Below are 20,084 nucleotides of genomic sequence, written 5' to 3' on the forward strand. Positions count from 1 at the left end.
CATTTTAGAAAAATATCATAGTAGATCATAATTTAGAAAAGCATCATTGTTAACCCAATATTAAAAATAAAAATGTGTAGAATATTCAGCCAAAAAAATAAGACATGTTCAGCTTTATTTTTTTTATTTTTGTAATTTTATGCCTTCCAATAAATAGACTTTGAAGTCTGCCAATACTGAAGATTACTTGTAAGATTTAAATTGTTACACATTGATAATAATAACTGCAGATGGGAACACATAGCCCTTCCATAAAATCTATTACTAATGACCACAGTTTCTAATGGTTGGTTTCCAACATCAACAGACAAAACGATGAAAGGGTAATAACATTATGCATGTAAGTGCAAACTACACTGCTTCATAATAACCCCTAATAACATTCAATTAGAAATTTCTTAATAAAAAGATCAATTACTCCATCTTTTTTTTTTTTCAGAATACCACCTAAAGGTCTTGTTAGCCGATGCTTGTGCATCTGCAGAGACAATTGCTTCTCCTATGTATCCATCAACTGTATCAGGGGATGACCTCTTTGCTGGAGTTTGATAAGAGCTATCACCATTGATTTCCACAGCAGAGTCCTTTGGTTGACATTAACTAAACAATCAGTTTATATCCAATTTACATGATCTACCTTTCAGACCATTTTTTCCACATAACAAATATTAACAATCATTATATATATAAATCTCACCTTCGAAAGAGAAACTACCCCGTGGGCATTGCTATCATCTTGTGTCTCAGATAGAGAGGTATGACCCATTATTTGGGAAGTCTGCAAGAAAGTACATTTTCAGGTATACTCTAACTGTGGGCAATCTTTTTTGTCATCCAAGATAGTATTCGCTCTTACCAATGCTCCCAAAAATTATACTTACAGAGGCTTCAACAGAAGAGCTGGCACACCCGAAGCTCGATATGAGGAAGTCCTCATCTGAAAGCTTGGTTACACTGTATACCCCCTCAATGGCATTTATATTCTTGTATGTAATGTTCAGTTTGAATAAGAATCTTTTGTCAATAACATTATCCAAGTATTTTGGGTATGAGTTAGTCTTTTCCCACATCTTCACACATACATTAGGAATTGTTGTTAGTGGAAGATAGATAACTGACCTTGCATAACTTGGTTATAAACATGTAAAGTTGACTTACACATATCTCGTTAACTTTGTCAGCAAGCTTTCCCACCATCTGCTCTGCTTCTTTGTTCCACACAATGAGCTTTAGACACCCAGTTCCATCAGTAACAATTATTTGTAGCCTTTACCTGTAGCACCGTGGAAGCAGAATTGAATTAGCAAATTCTAACACCACTAAATAAGGCTACAGTCAAGGTACAGCATTTTTAATATTGATGTCAGGTGAGTGTCACATTTTTTTTTGTATGCTAAGCAATTACCTCAACATAGCCTTGAAGCCTACACGTCTACAATGGTCACACCAATACCTATCTTTACTTTCAACAACCTTCTTCGGGCATGTCTTACATGAAGTGTAACACCAATCATCTTTTCCCACCTCTAGAGATACAATATTGGCAATTATCCAGCATGACATCTCCTAACAAATGGCACACGAATGAGCTAAAAGATGGTTAGTCTAAGTAATGATAGAAGAACCTCACCTGTTGCATATTGAGGACCTCCTCTATAGTCTTCAATGGAACAATGCCTGCATTGATCTCATCCGTGGCAGAGTATTGAGGTTGGATCTGAAGTTGAGTAATGCGTTGTGAAGGAAAATAATATCCTTATTCAACCTATGCATAACATAAAATGTTTCGATAAATAAATTTTTCTGGTTTTTTAGATAAGAAACACAAGTAAAAATGTTAGTTAAAGATGCAGTATTAGCAAGTAATTATACCTTTGCTTGAACTCATTTATCTCAGTCAGATTTAGATTAAAGTAAACTTTGGAGACATAGTAGGCACTTTGAATATTCAGTGAATTCAAATAGACATTAGTCTTAAAAAGTTGGACCACCAATATGAAAGGTTCCCCATCATCTCGTTCAAGTTGTGGAAGCACTTGGTCAACCAATTCTCCAAACAATGTACACTTAATTTTATTCTTGCTGGGACACCAAGAGAGAACACCAATATCATACATAGTTTGAGTACTAATACTTCTCCCCACGTTGGCATGAAAATGAGAATTTCGGAACAGAATTTAAAAATGAAATCAACTCAAATATTAAATATTATTACTCTAGGTCCTCCAACTGCAGAGCAATACGCTTGCTTTGGTGACCTGTGCGTGTGATAATTCCCCTGGCCTCTTCCTTTCCCACAACCTCACCTATGTAATCTACAATGAATAATGTTGCAGTTAAAATATATTACTTGAAATCATATGAGATAACATTAAAAGCATAATATGAAGACTAAATTGATTGAACTTACCAAACAATAGATTTTCATCACTGGCACCATTTGACTCAAGCTCAGCAAAAGGACGAAACTTAAAAGGATTAAAAGCAAACGTCTCAATTGGTTAGAGCATCACTTCAGTCTTTGTATAAAAACTGAGCTTGTACTTATGTGGAGTTGTCCTAACTTTGCCATTATTAGTTGTAACAATAAAATTCTGCATTTTGTAAATAGCATGCTCCTTTATTTGGTGTCTGAATGCCTCCAACGCAGGTTTGGAGATGGTTGCATGAATCCTATCACCCTGCAAGAGATTTTCCAAACAACAGGAACAAAAAAAAATTACAATGCATAAAAATACAACTTCCAACCCATTAGAATTGCTCGTAAATTACCTTCACATCTTGTAATACCATCTCCAAGCTGAACACCTCGTTTTCATTCCACTGACTCGGGAACTCATACAATCGAACTACCCCCACAACCAATGACCAAGAAAGCTTGGTAGCATTGAGATCAGCAATAAGATCCACTGTTCCAGCCATATTTTGCCTCGAAACAATAACAACAGGATTTTGAGTAAGTAGAAATTAGGATACAAAGGATAATGATCTATAACTTATTTGTGTATATGAAGTTGACCATCCTGCTATATATAGACAATTCTCTATATCCCTATCCTTGAAATGAGCGGGAATCCACTAATGAGCTGAAAGTTGTCAATTTTCAAACACTTACCGACGGCGCCAAACTGCAAGCTAGCAACACCCTCACACGCTCAATATTCCATAAATATCTGTAACCTAAGGTCATTTCAATTCTTCTGTTATGTTGCGTCTCGAGGTGGAACTTTCTTTCAATATGCGCGGGAAGAAAGAGTGCATCACTGAACACTTCATATTGGAAGGAGTTCCACCGAGAATCCCACCAAGTTGCCCTTTTTTTGGAGGGAACACTGTTGCCGTGTCGCTAATGGAACTGCTGTATTGTAGAGAACCATTCTTGATAGAACTATTACTTGGAGAGCTCATTTAAAAAGGCATTCTAACACTTACTGGACTGGACACATGTCGTTGTGGAGGAAGCCAACCTAACAGTATGCTCTGTGGACGTGTTGGTCTGGGGAGAGTTTAGTATTGGAGGAAATAGTGTGGTGCTTTGTTTACAGGAATATTATTTGGTATAAAAAGTATATTTGGAATGTAATTTGGTATAAAAAATAAAAAAGCATTGATATTATTGTTCGAAATTTTGTATCAAAAGAAACATAATGTGTTGTGTTATATAAGAGAATCCCCCTTTCTCTGTCTCTGTCGTTTTTTTTTTAATTATCTTGGAGATAGGAATCCAAATCCGCCGAATCACTCATGTTATGATCGTCTACATCCTAGGTCTTCCTGTTCCTTCATCTGGCTTATGTTCTTCATGTAGCATTCAGACCGAATGACTCTATGAAATTACGTTAAGCAAGCAAAAAATATTACTATTAAAAAAATGCTATAAAGTATTATGTTACATTATTATTTATAAGTGATTCTATCAAAATATAAATGATGTTCTAAATTTTGTACTATTTAACTCAAATATTATAAATTAAAATAGTACTTAATCTATAGTAAATTACATTACATTATTTTCTCAAATAGTAATAGTGCTCTTTTATTTTTCACACTAATTAACAATTTAAATATAGTTTACATTCACATCATAACTGTATTTTTCCTTTGTTTCACTCACACACACGGATAAATTGCAAATGTAAATAAAAAAAGTAACACATTCAAAAAAAAATATTAAAAATAATAAAAGTAATAAAAGTGACTAATTCAACAATAATACGTTATATCTAGTATTAAAAATTTTTGCTTTAAAATAGAAAATATAGAATACTTTTTCTTTTATATTTGTATCATGAAGTATTGAGTAATTAGTAACTTCCATAAAATTTAAATAATTAAATAAAACTATAATAGACAAAATATATAAAACAAAAAACCTTATTAAATTGAAAAGGAAAGAAAAAGCCTTAGTTATTTCATTGTCAAATTGACAATTATTGTTGTTTTTGAAAATAGGATTTGGCCATGAGTAAATCAACTGCTTCCATGACCTCAAACAGATACATCATTTAGAGCATAAATTTAAATTAAAAATGATAAAAAAAATCATAGCTACTAATAAAAAAATATCTATCCATTTACATTTTTTTGTATAAAAGACCTATTTTTTGTACTATTCTTTGTATATTTTCTTTTGGCTAAACACTTCAATATTAAAAGGACATTTTTCCTTGGACTTTTTTTGAAATTATAGCCTTTGAAAAATCTCCTTTACTGAGATATAGAGGAATTACAATGCTCTTTTACAGGAATATTTGTCATTCCTATATTTGTTAATATATATTTAAGGATGAATATGTATATCTCTCTTTATTCTGCTATATCCTTCTTTACTTTTAAAAAACTTGAATCCACATGTCTATCCTTTAATTGGCTAATAACTTTCATAATTTTACTATCATGCTAAACATTGTCAAATTCAATACGCATAATTTTAAAATAAGCGAACAAATCAATAAAGAAAATGGGAATTACAAATCTTGAAACTAAAAATATATAAATTATTTTTAAATAAGCTATTAAATAGAAGCAAGTAGACAATTTAAGTACAATTTTGTTCATGAGAGCACAACCTTTTTTTTAGTATGTAAAACTCACTACATGAATCATATAATGGCATTTAGAATTTAGGTCATAGTATACAAAAAAATTTTGTTAATGAACTTTGCACTAAACAAATATTAACTTGAGAACAAAGAAAAGTGTAGACAAAGCCAATCTAGCGTAACAATTTTCCTTCACTTTTCATCTTCTTTAGAAAAAATATGTTCATATGTTACATTTTCTTCAACTAAGTCGCTCAAATATTTTCCATGCTTGACATAGATCATACTTCTAAAGTTTTTCCTTCTAAACTGTACACAATTTTCATCAGTACGTCAAAAAGAAAAAAAATGAGTTGACAATAATCTAAAATCAGCACATAAAACCCATACATTCAATGTGATTAATTAAAAAAAAAATCTTTAGCTTTCTCAAAAATATCGACAAATTTAGAAGTTCAGGAGCACAATTTCTCGCAACTATACTCTATGCCTCATTTGTTCTCATAAACAGCTAAGCATGAAGCTTGATAAGAATTAAAATCCATAGTTTAATAAGAATACATCTGTGGTAAACACTGTTAAAACAAAAATAATAAAAAGTTAAAAATTTAGTAAGATAATTAGAATTGACATAAGTTCAGGAACACAATTTCTCGCAACTATACTCTATGCCTCATTTGTTCTCATAATCAGCCAAGCATGAAGCTTAATAAGAATTAAAATCCACAGTTTAATAAGAATACATCTATGGTAAACACTGTTAAAACAAAAATAATAAAAAGTTAAAAAATTTAGTAAGATAATTAGAATTGGATATTTGTACTAAATCCTTTAATAAAATCTCTAAATGAAGCTAAAGAACTAAGAATTATTCATTCAAAAACAAAATTATATACTGATATTTACACCTGATAATCCTCTTTGCTGAGCTCTGACAATTTTAGAAAGCAAAGTATTTTTCAGCAACATCTCTTATATAAAATAATCAAAATTAGAAAAATCAACCATGGTTAGATTGAATTAAATTGGGTTTAGTGGTATGTCCTTTCATGATGGATGTCAATTAAAATAATAGTAATATAGACTTCAAAGATTAAAAAAAGCAACAAAATAATGATTTCACTAATTAGAGTATATTAAAGAATTGGTTTATGTACATAATTCACGAAAAAAATTGTAATCATCACATAAGGTCAACTATCAAATTAATCCCTCTTATCAAGTTTGACTCTGGATCTATTGTAAAAATTTACTAAAGTGTTTGAAATTGACAAAAAATATCCATTAATGTGAAGATAGTATGAGTTGCAACTAAACTCATCTTACTAATATGTCTAATGAACTACAATAGAAAATAAATGCTAGAACTCATAAATAAAATGCTAACTATTCCTACTTTGTAGATTTGGCCAAGTGAAGGTAAAATTCTGTATTTTAAAGTATATATTCTTTTGGATTATTAGTCTCTATCTTTTAATGCTTCAAATGAACATAAACACAAAGAAGGAATGGAAAAGGACAGTTTCATTCAGAAAATTAATATTGAAAAGCTTGAAAAAAAATATTCAAAAGAACATGAAAACATTATTGTGAATCATGAATTAGAGAATGCTTACCTAGTACAGCCTTGCGAACTTTATAATTTAAAATTCAAGTCAACCTCATCAAACTCTATTAATCCAATTTCAAATGTTTATCATAAAATAAAACTTACGCAAACCTTAAGACAACATTTTTAAATTTTTTTTCTAACTTTTCAATAATTTTACCACTCAAAGTGACATAAATGTAGGTTTCTAAAATGAAATGACATTGCTAGAAGAAACTTAGTAATTACAAACTTTGCTTTAATAGGAGAGGTGTAAATGATTTTCAAGTTATGCTGCTTACATTCAATTTTTAACTTTCCTGCTTTATAGTTTTGCAATAGCTTTCATTACAATAACAAATCACAACAAAGATTAAGAATATGTCCAATTTCTTTACTCTTTTCTAAAACCAAGGGCTAATACTACTTTCCACCAAACTTCACAATAAAAATGTAATTCTTGATTAGTTCTAAATTAAAATTTTTTCTATATCGCATCCTTCTAAACTAAAAAATGCAAAGAACATCCATGCAAGTATGGAGTTACTCAGAGTGTATTAATGCTAATTATTATTTTGAAAATTTTCCATAAAGTCATGTATAAATCAATTTAGAATTTACCAAGAGTGATTCCTTGCATTCCTCTGTAATAAGCACTCACCAGAGTGCTAAACCTTTCCTGTCCAGCTACAAAAGATGGATGTTATTTCAAGTCAATTTCCATCTCTTTAATTTAAAATCAACACCAAAGGATATCACGAAGTTGAAAATTATATCATTTGAAAACTTAAATCAAATTGTTTATTAATTTTATAGAGCATGCAATTTATGCGCAATTAGTTAAAATGGACTCAATCAAAAGGATCTCATCCCCTCTGTCAATAATGAATGAATGAATGAATAAAGCTATATAGCCACAGACTTATCACTTTATTTATAAAATTATGAAAATAAATCTATGTGCTAATGAATCAATCTCTCATATGAATTAAATATCTTCAAGAGAACAATATCTAACCAAAAAAAAGTCCAAAATTAATTTGAAGTTTAAGAATAAAAGGTTAATAATTCTTACAGCTTCTGGTGATGAAGATCCTTATACACTTTCTCAAGTTATTTCATCTCATCATTATTCCATCCACTTTGGTCTTCCTTAGTTGTTCCCTCGTATCCATTTTTTCCCTCTTCTCCTTGTTTCTCCTCATCCTCCTCACCATAATTATTGACATCAAAATCAATTTTTCTATGCTCCATCTGTATCACAAAAATAACTCGTCAATGTTCCACTTGCTACTCATAAAATATGGCATTTTCTATGCTCTAATTTGTTTCAGAATTCAAATTTATTAACATGTGGATCAAAAAACAAAGATCAAATTGGAACAGAAGGTGACATCTTGGACAACAACTCTGTACAGTATTTTTCAAAGGAAAGAACTAACCTTTATTTGACAAATTCATAAATGGTTATCGATTTACCATTTTCTCCATTACAATATGTCATTTTTCCCATCTAAACCACACATGCCAACATGCATTAAAGTAATAATTGAAATAATGCTAAAAGGCACCTTTAAGTCCTAATTTGTGGGTGGTATAATAATCAAAATGCAGGAAATCAAACATATGTCAAAGATGACCAGATAACCACTTCAAAAGTTTTCAATGATTTCGCAACTATCTCGTTCGTGCATCACAGGTGCTACACTTAGAACACTTTAGTACACATTATTGTTTCCTTTCCTTCTATTTTTTGTTTTGTTGCATTTGGATCTTCTCATGCTATTGTCTTTTCATGTTGGTGGTCATGTTTCAATCCTGGCCATTGATTAAAATTAAATGTTTATCTTTTAATGGTAGAGATTGAAACACAACTTAAAACATGAGAAGATTTGAATCCTTTTGCATCTTCCTAACATAGAGAAAGCATAATTTCTTAAGGAAGAGACAATACTATATCCTCTTTAAAAACAGGGAGAAACTTAGAAGATCCAATATTATTATTTATTTATAATGGAGAATTACCTTCAATGTACTTCTTTTGGAAGTAAAATTCATCGAATTCATCATCCTGTAAATTGGAAATAGAAAACGAAACCCCTCAATTAAGTTTATAGAATAACAAAAGAGAACAGGTAGTATGAATTGCTCAGGTTTTATGCTTTTGTTAAGTAATACTGAAATTGTAAACTTTTCTATTTGCATAGCTAAGTCAACCATTTTGATTAAACAAAAAAAATAGATGTAATCAGAAAATATAGGGTGCTTCAATTCATTGAATAAAGACTTGAAAACCTCTAGCTTACTATCAGTTGAAGCTCCATTTCAGAAGTAACAATACATAATGTTAGGCAAGTAAATGTTCAAACAATTTAGTTGCTAAATTACCTTAGTCATGTATTTCCATAGATACTGCACAACTTTTATTGATTACCTAATATTCCAAACAACCATATCTATAGAAAAATGTTTCAAATTGGGAAAACATAAAGATAAATTAATAAATTTGTCACAAACCTATATTTAAAGAATCCAATTGATACCACAAACAATAAATTCAACCTTACTTCATGAACAATCTTTAACAATGAAACCAAGGATTCCTTCCTTAAAGAGTACAACTATACTCGTACTTTCCACGTTTTGCGGCAATCTGAAATTTAAGCCATACTAATATCATAATAATTAATAAGAATGAGAACCACGTGAACTTCTAATTGAGACAATAATTAGTAGATCTCATAATCAATTTCAACATTCTTCTTATATCATATATCAGTAATGACTGATTTCTTTTTTACCCAAAAAAGAAAGAAAGAAAGAACTTGAAGGAATTTGATGTAACAGTGGTTTGTTTTATCTGAAGACTATTGGAAGGCGGTTTTCTTGGTACAAAAGGGTGAAAAATTATGTTGACGTGGCAAAAAAGCTTGATCGAGTCTGTATAAATAGTAGTTGGTTATCTATCTTTCCAGAGGCTTATGCAGAAGTTTTAAATAGGCTTCAGTCTGATCATTGTCCTATTCTGGTGCGTTGTAAAGGTCGTCCTCAGCCTAAAGGGAATCGACCTTTTCGATTTATTGCTGCTTGGGCTACTCATCCTGGGTATAGGGATATTGTGAATCAGTCATGGTGGTCTGGTAATAGAGGGATTCATGGCAAGCTTTCGGAAGTACAGAAGAATTCACTAGATTTTAACTCGAAGGTATTTGGTAATATTTTTGTTAAGAAATGTGAATTAGAGCAGCAGATTAATTATTTACAAAAGCGTTTGGAAGTGGTGGATAGTATTTATTTGCGCCAGAAAGAACAACAGTTACTTGATGATTATAATAATACTCTAGTACAAGAAGAGCTCCTATGGTTCCAAAAGTCCAAAGAGCAGTGGGTAAGGTTCGGGGATAGGAATACAAAATTCTTTCATATTCAAACTCTTGCGCGAAGGAAGCATAATAAGATTCATGGCCTTTTTCTCAAGGATGGAGTGTGGGAAACTGATCCAGAGGTTCTGAGTCAAGAAGCAGAGTCTTTCTATAAAAGCTTATTCTGTCATTTGGATGATGTTGATTTGGGTTGCCTGGGTGATGTGCCTCTTCCTTCTCTGAATGAGGAAGCTTGCAATAATCTTACGGCACCAGTTACTATGGAGGAAGTCAGAACAGCTGTTTTTCACATGAACTCTTTTAAAGCTCCGAGTCCTGATGGGTTTCAAGCTTTCTTCTTCAAAGAATATTGGGAGATCATTGGTCTTGATGTTTGGAAGATGGTTAAGCAGGCATTCTCCGGTGTTACTCTTGATCCGAGAATGTTGGAGACTTTACTGGTTCTTATTCCAAAGGTTGAATCACCGGTATCTATGAAAGATTTCAGGCCGATTAGCCTATGCAATGTAGTTTACAAGATCATCACAAAGGTCCTTGTTAATAGGCTTCGTCCTCATCTTGCGGAGATTGTTGGCCCGCTTCAAAGAAGATTTATTCCGGGACGAGGAACTCCTGACAACATCATTATTGCTCAAGAAGTTCTCCACTTTATGAAGAAGACTAAATCAAAGAAAGGCACACTGGCCTTTAAGATTGATCTGGAGAAAGCTTATGACAAAGTTGACTAGAGGTTTTTAGCTCATATCCTTAAGAGCTTTGGTTTTCCTATTCCTACAATTAATTTGATTATGAATTGTGTCACTGTTTCTTCCTTATCTATTCTTTGGAATGGGAATAGTCTGAATGGCTTTACTCCTAGCCGAGGTCTTAGACAAGGAGATCCTATGTCACCCTATCTTTTTGTGTTGTGTATGGAGCGATTGGCATACTTTATTAGTCATCAGGTTGATTTGGGCTTGTGGGAGCCGGTTGCTATTTCTAGAGGGGGACCAAGAATATCCCACTTAATGTTTGCAGATGACTTGCTTCTATTCTGTAAAGCTACAAAGAGACAAGTGCAAAATGTGATGTTGGTTTTAGAGACTTTTTGCAAAGCATCTGGGATGAAGATTAATGTGGAGAAGTCTAAAGCGCTTTGCTCCAAGAATGTCTCTGCAACAAGGAAAGAGGTTTTCACTGCGGTATCCTCTATCAGATTTGTCCAGGACTTGGGCATGTATCTTGGAGTTACCCTTAGCCATTCTAGGGTGACTCGTTTAGCTTTCAATGGTGTCCTAGATAAGATTCGGAGTAGGCTAGCAAGCTGGAAATGGAGTTTACTCAATCGGGCTGGTAGACTCTGCTTGGTTAATTCTATTGCAGCTGCTATTCCCACGTACCAGATGCAGGTCTCTATTTTTCCCAAAGGAATCATTAGTAAATTGGAGTCTATGATGAGAAATTTTCTTTGGAAAGGACAAGCTGATGGAAGAGGATTGAATCTTGTTAGTTGGAAGGTACTGGTTACTCCAAAAAAATATGGAGGTTTGGGGATTAGAGATCCTTATTGTGTAAATATTGCTCTTCTTGGGAAGCTAGTTTGGACTTTTTTCCAGTAGCCAAACAAGCTATGGGTCCAATTGTTGGATGCCAAATACCAATTATCTCTATATGACTGTTTTAGTTATCCTAAGAACAAGGACTCTCCCATTTGGAGGTGTCTTTGCAAGGCTTGGGAAGTGTTGAAGGATGGGTTTGCTTGGTGTATTGGAGATTTGAACCAGAATTTTTGGTTTTCTAGCTGGAGGAGAGAAGGACGGTTATCTAATGAGATGGATTATGTTCACATTTCTGATTCGAATCTCCAGACACAGGATATTTGGTCGGTTGGTAGATGGCATTTGGATACTCTTTATTCTCCTTTATCTCAAGATCTGAAAGGTAATATTCTCTCTTACAATCCAGATGAACAAGCAGGTCTGGAAGTGGGTTGGTATTGGTGTGGGTCTGCTGCCAAAGTCTATGACTCACGCAATGGTTACTTGTGGTTGTGTAAGCAGCTATTTGGTTGGGAGGAGCGGAAGAATTGGCTATGGCTTTGGCGTCAGCTTGTTCCAGAAAAGCATGAGTTTTTGGCTTGGTTGTGTCTTAAGGAGGCTCTTCCTACTGCAAGTTTTCGCTTTAGAAGAGGGATGTCGTCATCAGATAGGTGTCCAAGATGTCTTTCTAGCCAGGAATCGGTTTTACATTGTATTTGGGATTGTCCAAAAGCTCAGCTTGTCTGGCATAGGTTGGATATTTCTTGTCATCCTTTGGATTTGAAGAACTGGTTCTTGTATCATAGCAGAGAGCATCTGTTCAAGTTCTTTTCGGGACTTTGGTGGATATGGCGAGCAAGGAATAATGAAATCTTTAATCCTCATGAAACTTGGCCTCCGGAAAAAGTGATTTGTCTGACATTAACTTCAGAAAATGAGCTTAGGAATATTTTTGAATTACAATGTATGTCCCTTCCCTCTACTCTAAATGGTTTTTGGAATCCCCCATCCATTGGTACTTTTAAGATTAATTGTGATGCTAGTTATTTTGGTTCGGGTGATAGTGTTGGTTTTGCTTGTGTTATTAGAGATTGTCATAAGAGTTGGCAAAGGGGGTGTTTGGAAATGATTGAGAGTAATAGTATTCTTCAAGGAGAATTGTTTGCCATTTGGAGAGGATATCTCTTAGCTTGGGATGTGGGTCAACGAGATGTTATTTGTGAGACGGATTGTGTGGAAGCATTTAATCTTGTTACTCAAGATGGTTTTGGGTTTATTGATCCATTGGTGCTCAAAATAAGAGATATCATGCATTGGAATTGGCGTGTTAACTTTCGTTTGATTATGAGAGATGCAAACACGGTAGCAGATACTATGGCAAAGATGGCGATGAAGTTACAACTTTCACATGTGGAGCTTCTTTCACCTTGGGAGGAGTTTAAGAGTAGTCTTAAACGGGACTGTCCCTCTATTTAAGCAGTTCCTTGTTTTGTTAGTTTTATTTTTCTTTGTTTAGTTTATTTCAGTCACCAAAAAAATTTGATGTAACGATCGAACCTGAAGGGAATACTGTGGAGCTTCGTTTACTGTGGATCTGAATCTGAATCCTTTTGCATCTTCCTAACATAGAGAAAGCATAATTTCTTAAGAGAGAGACATTACTATCTCCTCTTTAAAAAGAGGGAGAAACTTAGAAGATCCAATTTTATTATTTATTTATAATGGAAAATTACCTTCAATGTACTTCTTTTGGAAGTAAAATTCATCGAATTCATCATCACCTGTAAATTGGAAACATAAAACAAAACCCCTGAATTATGTTTATAGAAAAACAAAAGAGTACAGGTAGTATGAATTGCTCAGGTTTAAGGCTTTTGTTAAGTAATATTGAAATAGTAAACTTTTCTATTTGCACAATTAAGTTAACCATTTTGATTAAACAAAAAAAATAGATGTACTCAAAAAATATATGGTGCTTCAATTCATTGAATGAAGACTGATAACTGAAGACCTCTAGCTTACTATCAGTCGAAGCTCCATTTTAAAAGTAACAATATATAATGTTAGGCAAGTAAATATTCAAACAATTTAGTTGCTAATTACGTTAGTCATATATTTTCACAGATACTACAGTACTTTTAGTGATTACCCAATATTCCAAACAACCACAACTATATAAAAATGTTTCAAATTGGGATAACATAAAGATGACTTAATAAATTGTTACAAACTCATATTTAAAGGATCCAAATGATACCACAAACAACAAATCCAACCTTACTTCATGAACAATCTTTAACAATGAAACCAAGGATTCCTTCGTTAAAAAGTTCAACTATATATGTACTTTTTATGTTTTGAGGCAATCTGAAATTTAAGCCATACCAATATCATAATAATTAATAAGAATAAAAACCACGTGAACTTCTAACTGAGACAATAATTAGTAGATCTTATAATCAATTTCAACATTCTTCTTATATCATATATCAACAATTACTGATTTCTTTTCTATCCAAAAAAGAAAGAAAGAAAGAACTTGAAGGAATTTGATGTAATGATGGAGGTGCTTGAGTTCTGCAAGAATTATATACTTACCCGTGAATTATAGAACTATTTCCGACAACACTTTAAGTTGCAACTCATTTAAATATGTCTGAAACCCTAAACTGCAAAACAAAAACAAAACAAAAAAAGTTGAATACTTGAAAAAGTCAGCAAAAGAAAAGAATTCAAATATTGAAACCTAAAGCCTAATAGTGTTAATCCCACCTTGGAATAACAGTTGAAATAGTATGCATTTGGAGGAAGAAGAAGAAGTATGGAAGAATCTTTTCATGCTTTCAAGCGCATGACATGCAGCAGATACCAACGCCATTCCACTTTTCCGATAGCCACTTCTCCAATCTCTGTTTATTGCTGCGGTGGCACGTTCTTGAATATCCTTGTTCTTCCCCATCCTGCTTCCTCCATCTCTGGGTCGGCTCTACTTCTTTGGACTTTCGAAATCTCCCTTCCCATTTACTCTGATGTTTAAGATAAAGTCCAAATCTTTAGCTACAATCTCAACCTACTGGTTGCTGGAAGGAAGAGTAGAATAAGTGAGGAGGAAGAGAAGGATCAGATGATGTGGGGGTGGTGGAGATGGTGACATGATGACAAAGATTAAGTTTCTTAATTTTTTTTAGGTTTTTAATTTTCAGTCGCTAAAAGTAAAACGGAAGAGAGCAATTTGATTTGGAGAATAGATTTGTGCGGGAAAATTCCCGCTTCGTCGCACTGGAGGGAAGACTTTTTTTCCTGCGACGTGTCGGTCTGGAGAGAGTTTAGTTTTGGAGGCAATACTGTGAAGCTTCGTTTACTGAACTACTTAACTTTTATATATTAGATAGATTCTAACATTTCTACTAGGGATTAGTATTTTTATTAAAATGTGATTAGTACTTAATCAACAAAAACAAAAGTGAATAATTTTATACTATTAGATGTAATCTCATATCATTAAAAATATTAATAATAATTAATTAATGAATACAAATCACAAAATTTACTAATTCTCTAGCATTCCTCAAAATAATTGTTGAGAGGCTAAAAATGAATATAAAAATAAATTTTTTTATAGAAGAATATTAGTAGTTAATATCTTTTGTGAAAAATTGAGAATTAGTTAATATTAATTTAAATAGAATGCAAAACAGAGATATTTAAATAAAACATAAGTACATTGTACATAAAACAATGAAAAGAATAAATTACCTGACTTCATTCCAAGTTTTGGAAAAGTACAGGACCAATGGAATATTTGTATAATGTATACAATGAAGGTTTAGGGAGTATTAGAAATATAATTATTAGTATTACTTTTTTTTATTAGCATAAACTTTTAGGATGAGTGGTATCATGACATGATATTAGAGCTCTAGATTTAAAAGTCAATCCAAAATCAGCTTATTCTTTTGGGATGAATGGTTTTGTAACTCATATAGCTCATTGTACACATTGTACAAATATTCCATTAGCTCTCTAACAAGACTTTTTTTAAATTTTCATAAAAAAACATCTGGGCCGGAATGGAGTCAATTGGGCCTGGGCTGCATTACTGTTGAGTTGCTGCAGGATTGGTGAATGGTTATGTCGCCTGAGTCTCTGAGAGAGAGTGAGTGAGAGAGTGGCATTCCTTCAATTCCGACTCCAATGGCAGCCTCTGCTCTCTCCAATGCAGTCCTCTCTCCCGTTTCTCCTCCTTCTCAATCTGTTTCCTCGAAACCCAAAACCTCACTTGTAAAATTCCCTAACCCCAGATCTAAACCCTTCATAGCGCTTTGTTCCTCTGATTCCGATGCTGCTCCTAATCATGATGCTACCCCCATTGAATTAAGTATGCTTCCCTTCTCTATTTCATTATTCATATTCATCTTCCCTTTCTTCTCACTCTTCCCCCCCTTCTCGCAGGGTATCCCGCATTCCCAACCGTCATGGACATCAACCAGATTCGTGAGATTTTGCCCCACAGGTACGCTACCTACCTCTCCCTAAACTTCTTTTTAATATTTGGGATTAGGGTTTATCTAACTTTGACAAGTACAAGTTTTTGAACCTTTTACTTGATAAATGTAAAACAAATGCATTGAAAGTTTGAATTTGTATGCTTTCTATAAAAATTTCCTTTATTGGTAACCTTAAGGTCACATGTTCCTTTCTGAAATTGTGTTTCATACTTTATTCCTTGTGATGTTTGTTTCTTTGTTTCTCTTCTTGTTTATATTATAACTAACTAACTGTCTGCAATGGTATGGTGGGATGTGGGAAGTTCAGGTTTCCTTTTCTTCTAGTAGATAGAGTGATTGAGTACAACCCTGGAAAGTCTGCAGTTGCCATCAAGAATGTAACCATCAATGACAACTTCTTCCCCGGCCACTTTCCCGAAAGGCCAATCATGCCTGGTGTTCTAATGGTTGAGGTAACTAAACTGTACACTCTATTCTTCGCACTTACTTTTATTGTGAAACCTATTCCATATTTTCTTTGAAGCATAGGAGGAGTAAATGTGTAGGGTAACCAGGGTTTATGAATATTAGGCCTCATCTTTATCTCATTTGAAAAAAAAATTGGAAATACCAGTCTGTTACAAGAACCTCTTTTAGCTACTCTACAGTGACTTGCTGGTTTTACTTGGAACTTCATTTGCCTAAGCATCTTGGTTCTCAAAAATGCTCTCTTCTATTGATGTATGCTGGTGTGGTGTTTTCACCAGATATTTGCTGCAATAGAGTCACGTATATGCCTATATGGGCTGCAACAGTACCAATAAATGAGAACAACCTCCTGATTTGCCTACACATTGATGGATCAAACGCTTGTTACTAGACCAAAAGCTATAGTTGTTAGCAAGGGTGCAATTTTATTTCCTTATACTTTATTATAATTGCATCTAGCGTTACATTAAACCCTAAACAAGTGAAAAATCAAAGATTTAGGAGTTGAATTAGTTTTAGATGCTTATGAAGAGTAAATACACTCTTGCTTGCATGGCCAATAATGCAATAAGATAAATTTTAGGTCGAGTAGGGAGGAAGTAGAAGTAGCAGACCCCTTTGTGAATGTGCAGTGTCTTTGGTATTTCATTTTTCCTTATTTTTGTTGGAGTGGTTATCTTACTTTTTCAGTCATGGTATGTGCTCTTCCACTGAGGTTCCCACTTCTGAAGGTCCTTGAGAGTAGAGAATGTGATAAGAGAGGCATCTGGTGTTTGTGACTTAGAGTTATCTGCTAAGTTTCAGAAGAAGCTTCTTGTGCAAAAGCATTTCTAAATTTCTACATGACTATTCAAGGACTAAATTTCTACATTTGAATCTTGAGCAACATCTCTTCTAATTATTGGTTTGATGGCTGGGAACTAAATTGTATGAAGAGGTGTACCAAAAAGAAAAGGAAGAGCAAATCTTGTATGCTTTCTTTTATACTCTGCTTTTAAAGTTGGAGATAAATGTGAGAGATCTTTTGCTGCAGGCAATGGCACAAGTTGGTGGTTTGGTCATGTTGCAACCTGATGTGGGAGGCTCTCGTGAAAACTTCTTCTTTGCCGGAATAGACAAAGTGCGATTTCGTAAGCCTGTGATTGCAGGAGACACCTTAGTCATGAGAATGACACTTATTAAGTTGCAAAAGCGATTTGGAATAGCAAAGATGGAAGGGAAGGCATATGTTGGAGGCGAAGTTGTGTGTGAGGGTGAGTTCTTGATGGCTACTGGCTCGGGAGGGAGTGAATAGTTAGACATATCCCTTCCAACTAGAATAGAGTTGATTTTGCTGCGTGTCTTTTGAATTTTGATTAAATGCTTCTGCGTTTGAATGCAGAACTTTATGAACGCCTATTTATGTATTTTCCATGAAATCTATCTCAATATCTTGTTCTTATGATTATGTTTTGTTTTCTGTGATTCATGAGCAGCTGAAGATAGCAGCATGTAACGTTATGTTCTCTTATTCAAATTTGTTGCATTGTTTCATATTTTCCCCATTTACTTTCATGGCAATCCAAAGTTCCAAACAATCTTTGCAACTTGGACCCGCAGAGAGATGAGCAAGCTCGTATCTTTCACCACAACAGATTTGGTATAGAGAGTAAAATGCTAGTCTTTATGCAATTGCTACATTTCAAATCATACACATGGGGAATCATCTAATATTAAAAGCATATGATATGATTTGAATTTGTTGTGAGGGAGCACATTGGCTCTACACAAGGCAAAGGTTCATGTTCAACATCAATCTAGCTTCTCAATTCAACTATCTACATGAATTGTTCCAAGTTTACAAGCCAAGAGCACCAAGGGGAGTCTTCCCTTGACCAGCCTCAAAGTAGAAAATCAGCATAGCCAACATGGCAATCCTTGCATGCTTAATTTCAGCCAATTTTAGCCTTTCAAGCTTCTCTCTGTCTGGAATGTAAACGCCATCCTTGATGGTGCCAGCAAGTCCCAAAGGGTCAAAGAATTTGCCACCAGGGTAGCCTTGATCACCGGTGGCATTGGCAAAGTTCTCCGCTGTTCTTGACCATGGAGTGGCCCATTCCACTGACTGTGAATCAGGGTTGAAGAAGTCCACCCATCTCTTGCTCTCAACCCAACCCATGAGAAGCAACTGAGTGCCCAGTAGTGAACCAAAGGAGAAAGGAGCAATTGCATTGGGGTCAGCTCCAGCCTCAAACCATGGAACTCCGCTCCATGCCTGGCCAACAAAGATTCCCACAACTGCAGCCATTGCCCACCTTCCATGAATGAGTTCAGCTTCTCTGTACCATTTCAGGAATGCTGGGTCCTTCCCTAGGCCTAGTGGGTCAAAACCATAGTCACCAGGTAGCCTGCAATTGAAACATTCTATTAGATGTAGAACCAATCATGCTCATTTAATTTGTGGTTCAAGCTTTTGGAATAAATGGTTTATAATATAGTAACAAAGTCTCTATAACTAAATCTCTAAAGTTTAGTGTCTGTAATTAAAAAGTCTACCAAACAATTTAAGCTTTAGAAGAATCGGTTCATGACACATTCTGAACTGAAGATGAGAGGAGAGTAAAAGGAGAGGGAAAAAGTAAGTAGATGAGGGAACTCACGAGCCGTCAAGCCATTCAGGGTCAATGAAGTTTCCACCACCTCTAACACCAGGGACCCATGATTTCTTTGGTGCAGCAGCAGCAGCTACAACATATCTTTTAGGACTAACAGAAGCACCAGCTTTGCCTGCAATAGCATTAGCAAGTAGTGTCTGGCTCCTCTTTCCTCCACAAAGGAAAGAAGATCCCAAACCGTTTAACACAGCACCAGATGTTGCAGCTGCCATCGAGACAAGGGAGAAGAGCACACTGAGGCTGGTTTCAAGGTTTTGTTAGGAACGGGAATGCAGACTTGGAAGTGATTTAATGTGTGAATGGATGATGTGAAGTGGGAGAAAATCTAAGGGTGCTTTCATAGAAGGCCAAGTAGGACTATGAAATCTGTGGAAGAAATCTTTGAGGGTATCGTGGATAGATTACGGACCAATGAGAACTAGATCTTCATCCTCATCCCATGTTGATTCCAACCACGTGGACATTGGGACCACACACCGCTCCACCTATTTCATCTAACTTTGTTTGTGTCTTTCCTTATCTTATGCTGATGTCCATAGTATTTTGGAAGATCATTAGATCCCAACAAGACCAATTTAATGAAGTGAGATAAGTAAGGGAGCGTAAATATGTGATTCTTTCATGCCTCAGAAAATGGGAATAATGCCCTTCATTTGAAGTTCTTTTGACCCAAGTTCATGAAGAATAATATTAAGATTTAGTTTGGTAAAATATTTTAAAAAGGTATTTGTATTTTTTAAAAGCATAAGTATTTTATTTTATATTTGATAAATTTAAAAATTTTACGTATTTTATATTTGATAAATTTAAAAATTTTATATATTTATGTTTACAGTTTTTAAAAATTAGATGTACTTTTAAAAATATTAATTTTTTTTTTAAATTAGTTTATACTTATTAAAATTAAAAAATTTAATATAACAT

General features: G+C 34.0%; 2 protein-coding genes and 1 pseudogene across 2 annotated transcripts; 1 reads left to right on the forward strand and 2 right to left on the reverse strand.

The window, feature by feature from the left end:
- On the reverse strand, positions 352–2,922 carry LOC107620096 (annotated as a pseudogene).
- On the forward strand, positions 15,645–17,967 carry LOC107622377 (3-hydroxyacyl-[acyl-carrier-protein] dehydratase FabZ). The gene is made up of 4 exons (XM_016324248.2): positions 15,645–15,908; positions 15,983–16,043; positions 16,346–16,490; positions 17,540–17,967. The coding sequence occupies exons 1-4, from the start codon at positions 15,725–15,727 to the stop codon at positions 17,798–17,800; spliced, it is 651 nt and encodes a 216-aa protein (XP_016179734.1). The 5' UTR covers positions 15,645–15,724; the 3' UTR covers positions 17,801–17,967.
- LOC107622376 (chlorophyll a-b binding protein CP24 10A, chloroplastic) lies at positions 18,142–19,528 on the reverse strand. Its single transcript, XM_016324247.1, has 2 exons — positions 19,146–19,528; positions 18,142–18,893 (listed from the first exon to the last, which is right to left on the reverse strand). Exons 1-2 carry the CDS (start codon positions 19,370–19,372, stop codon positions 18,344–18,346), a joined length of 777 nt encoding a protein of 258 aa, XP_016179733.1. The 5' UTR covers positions 19,373–19,528; the 3' UTR covers positions 18,142–18,343.

Source organism: Arachis ipaensis, chromosome B10, assembly GCF_000816755.2.
Source record: "Arachis ipaensis cultivar K30076 chromosome B10, Araip1.1, whole genome shotgun sequence".
In the NCBI taxonomy this organism is placed as follows: domain Eukaryota; kingdom Viridiplantae; phylum Streptophyta; class Magnoliopsida; order Fabales; family Fabaceae; genus Arachis; species Arachis ipaensis.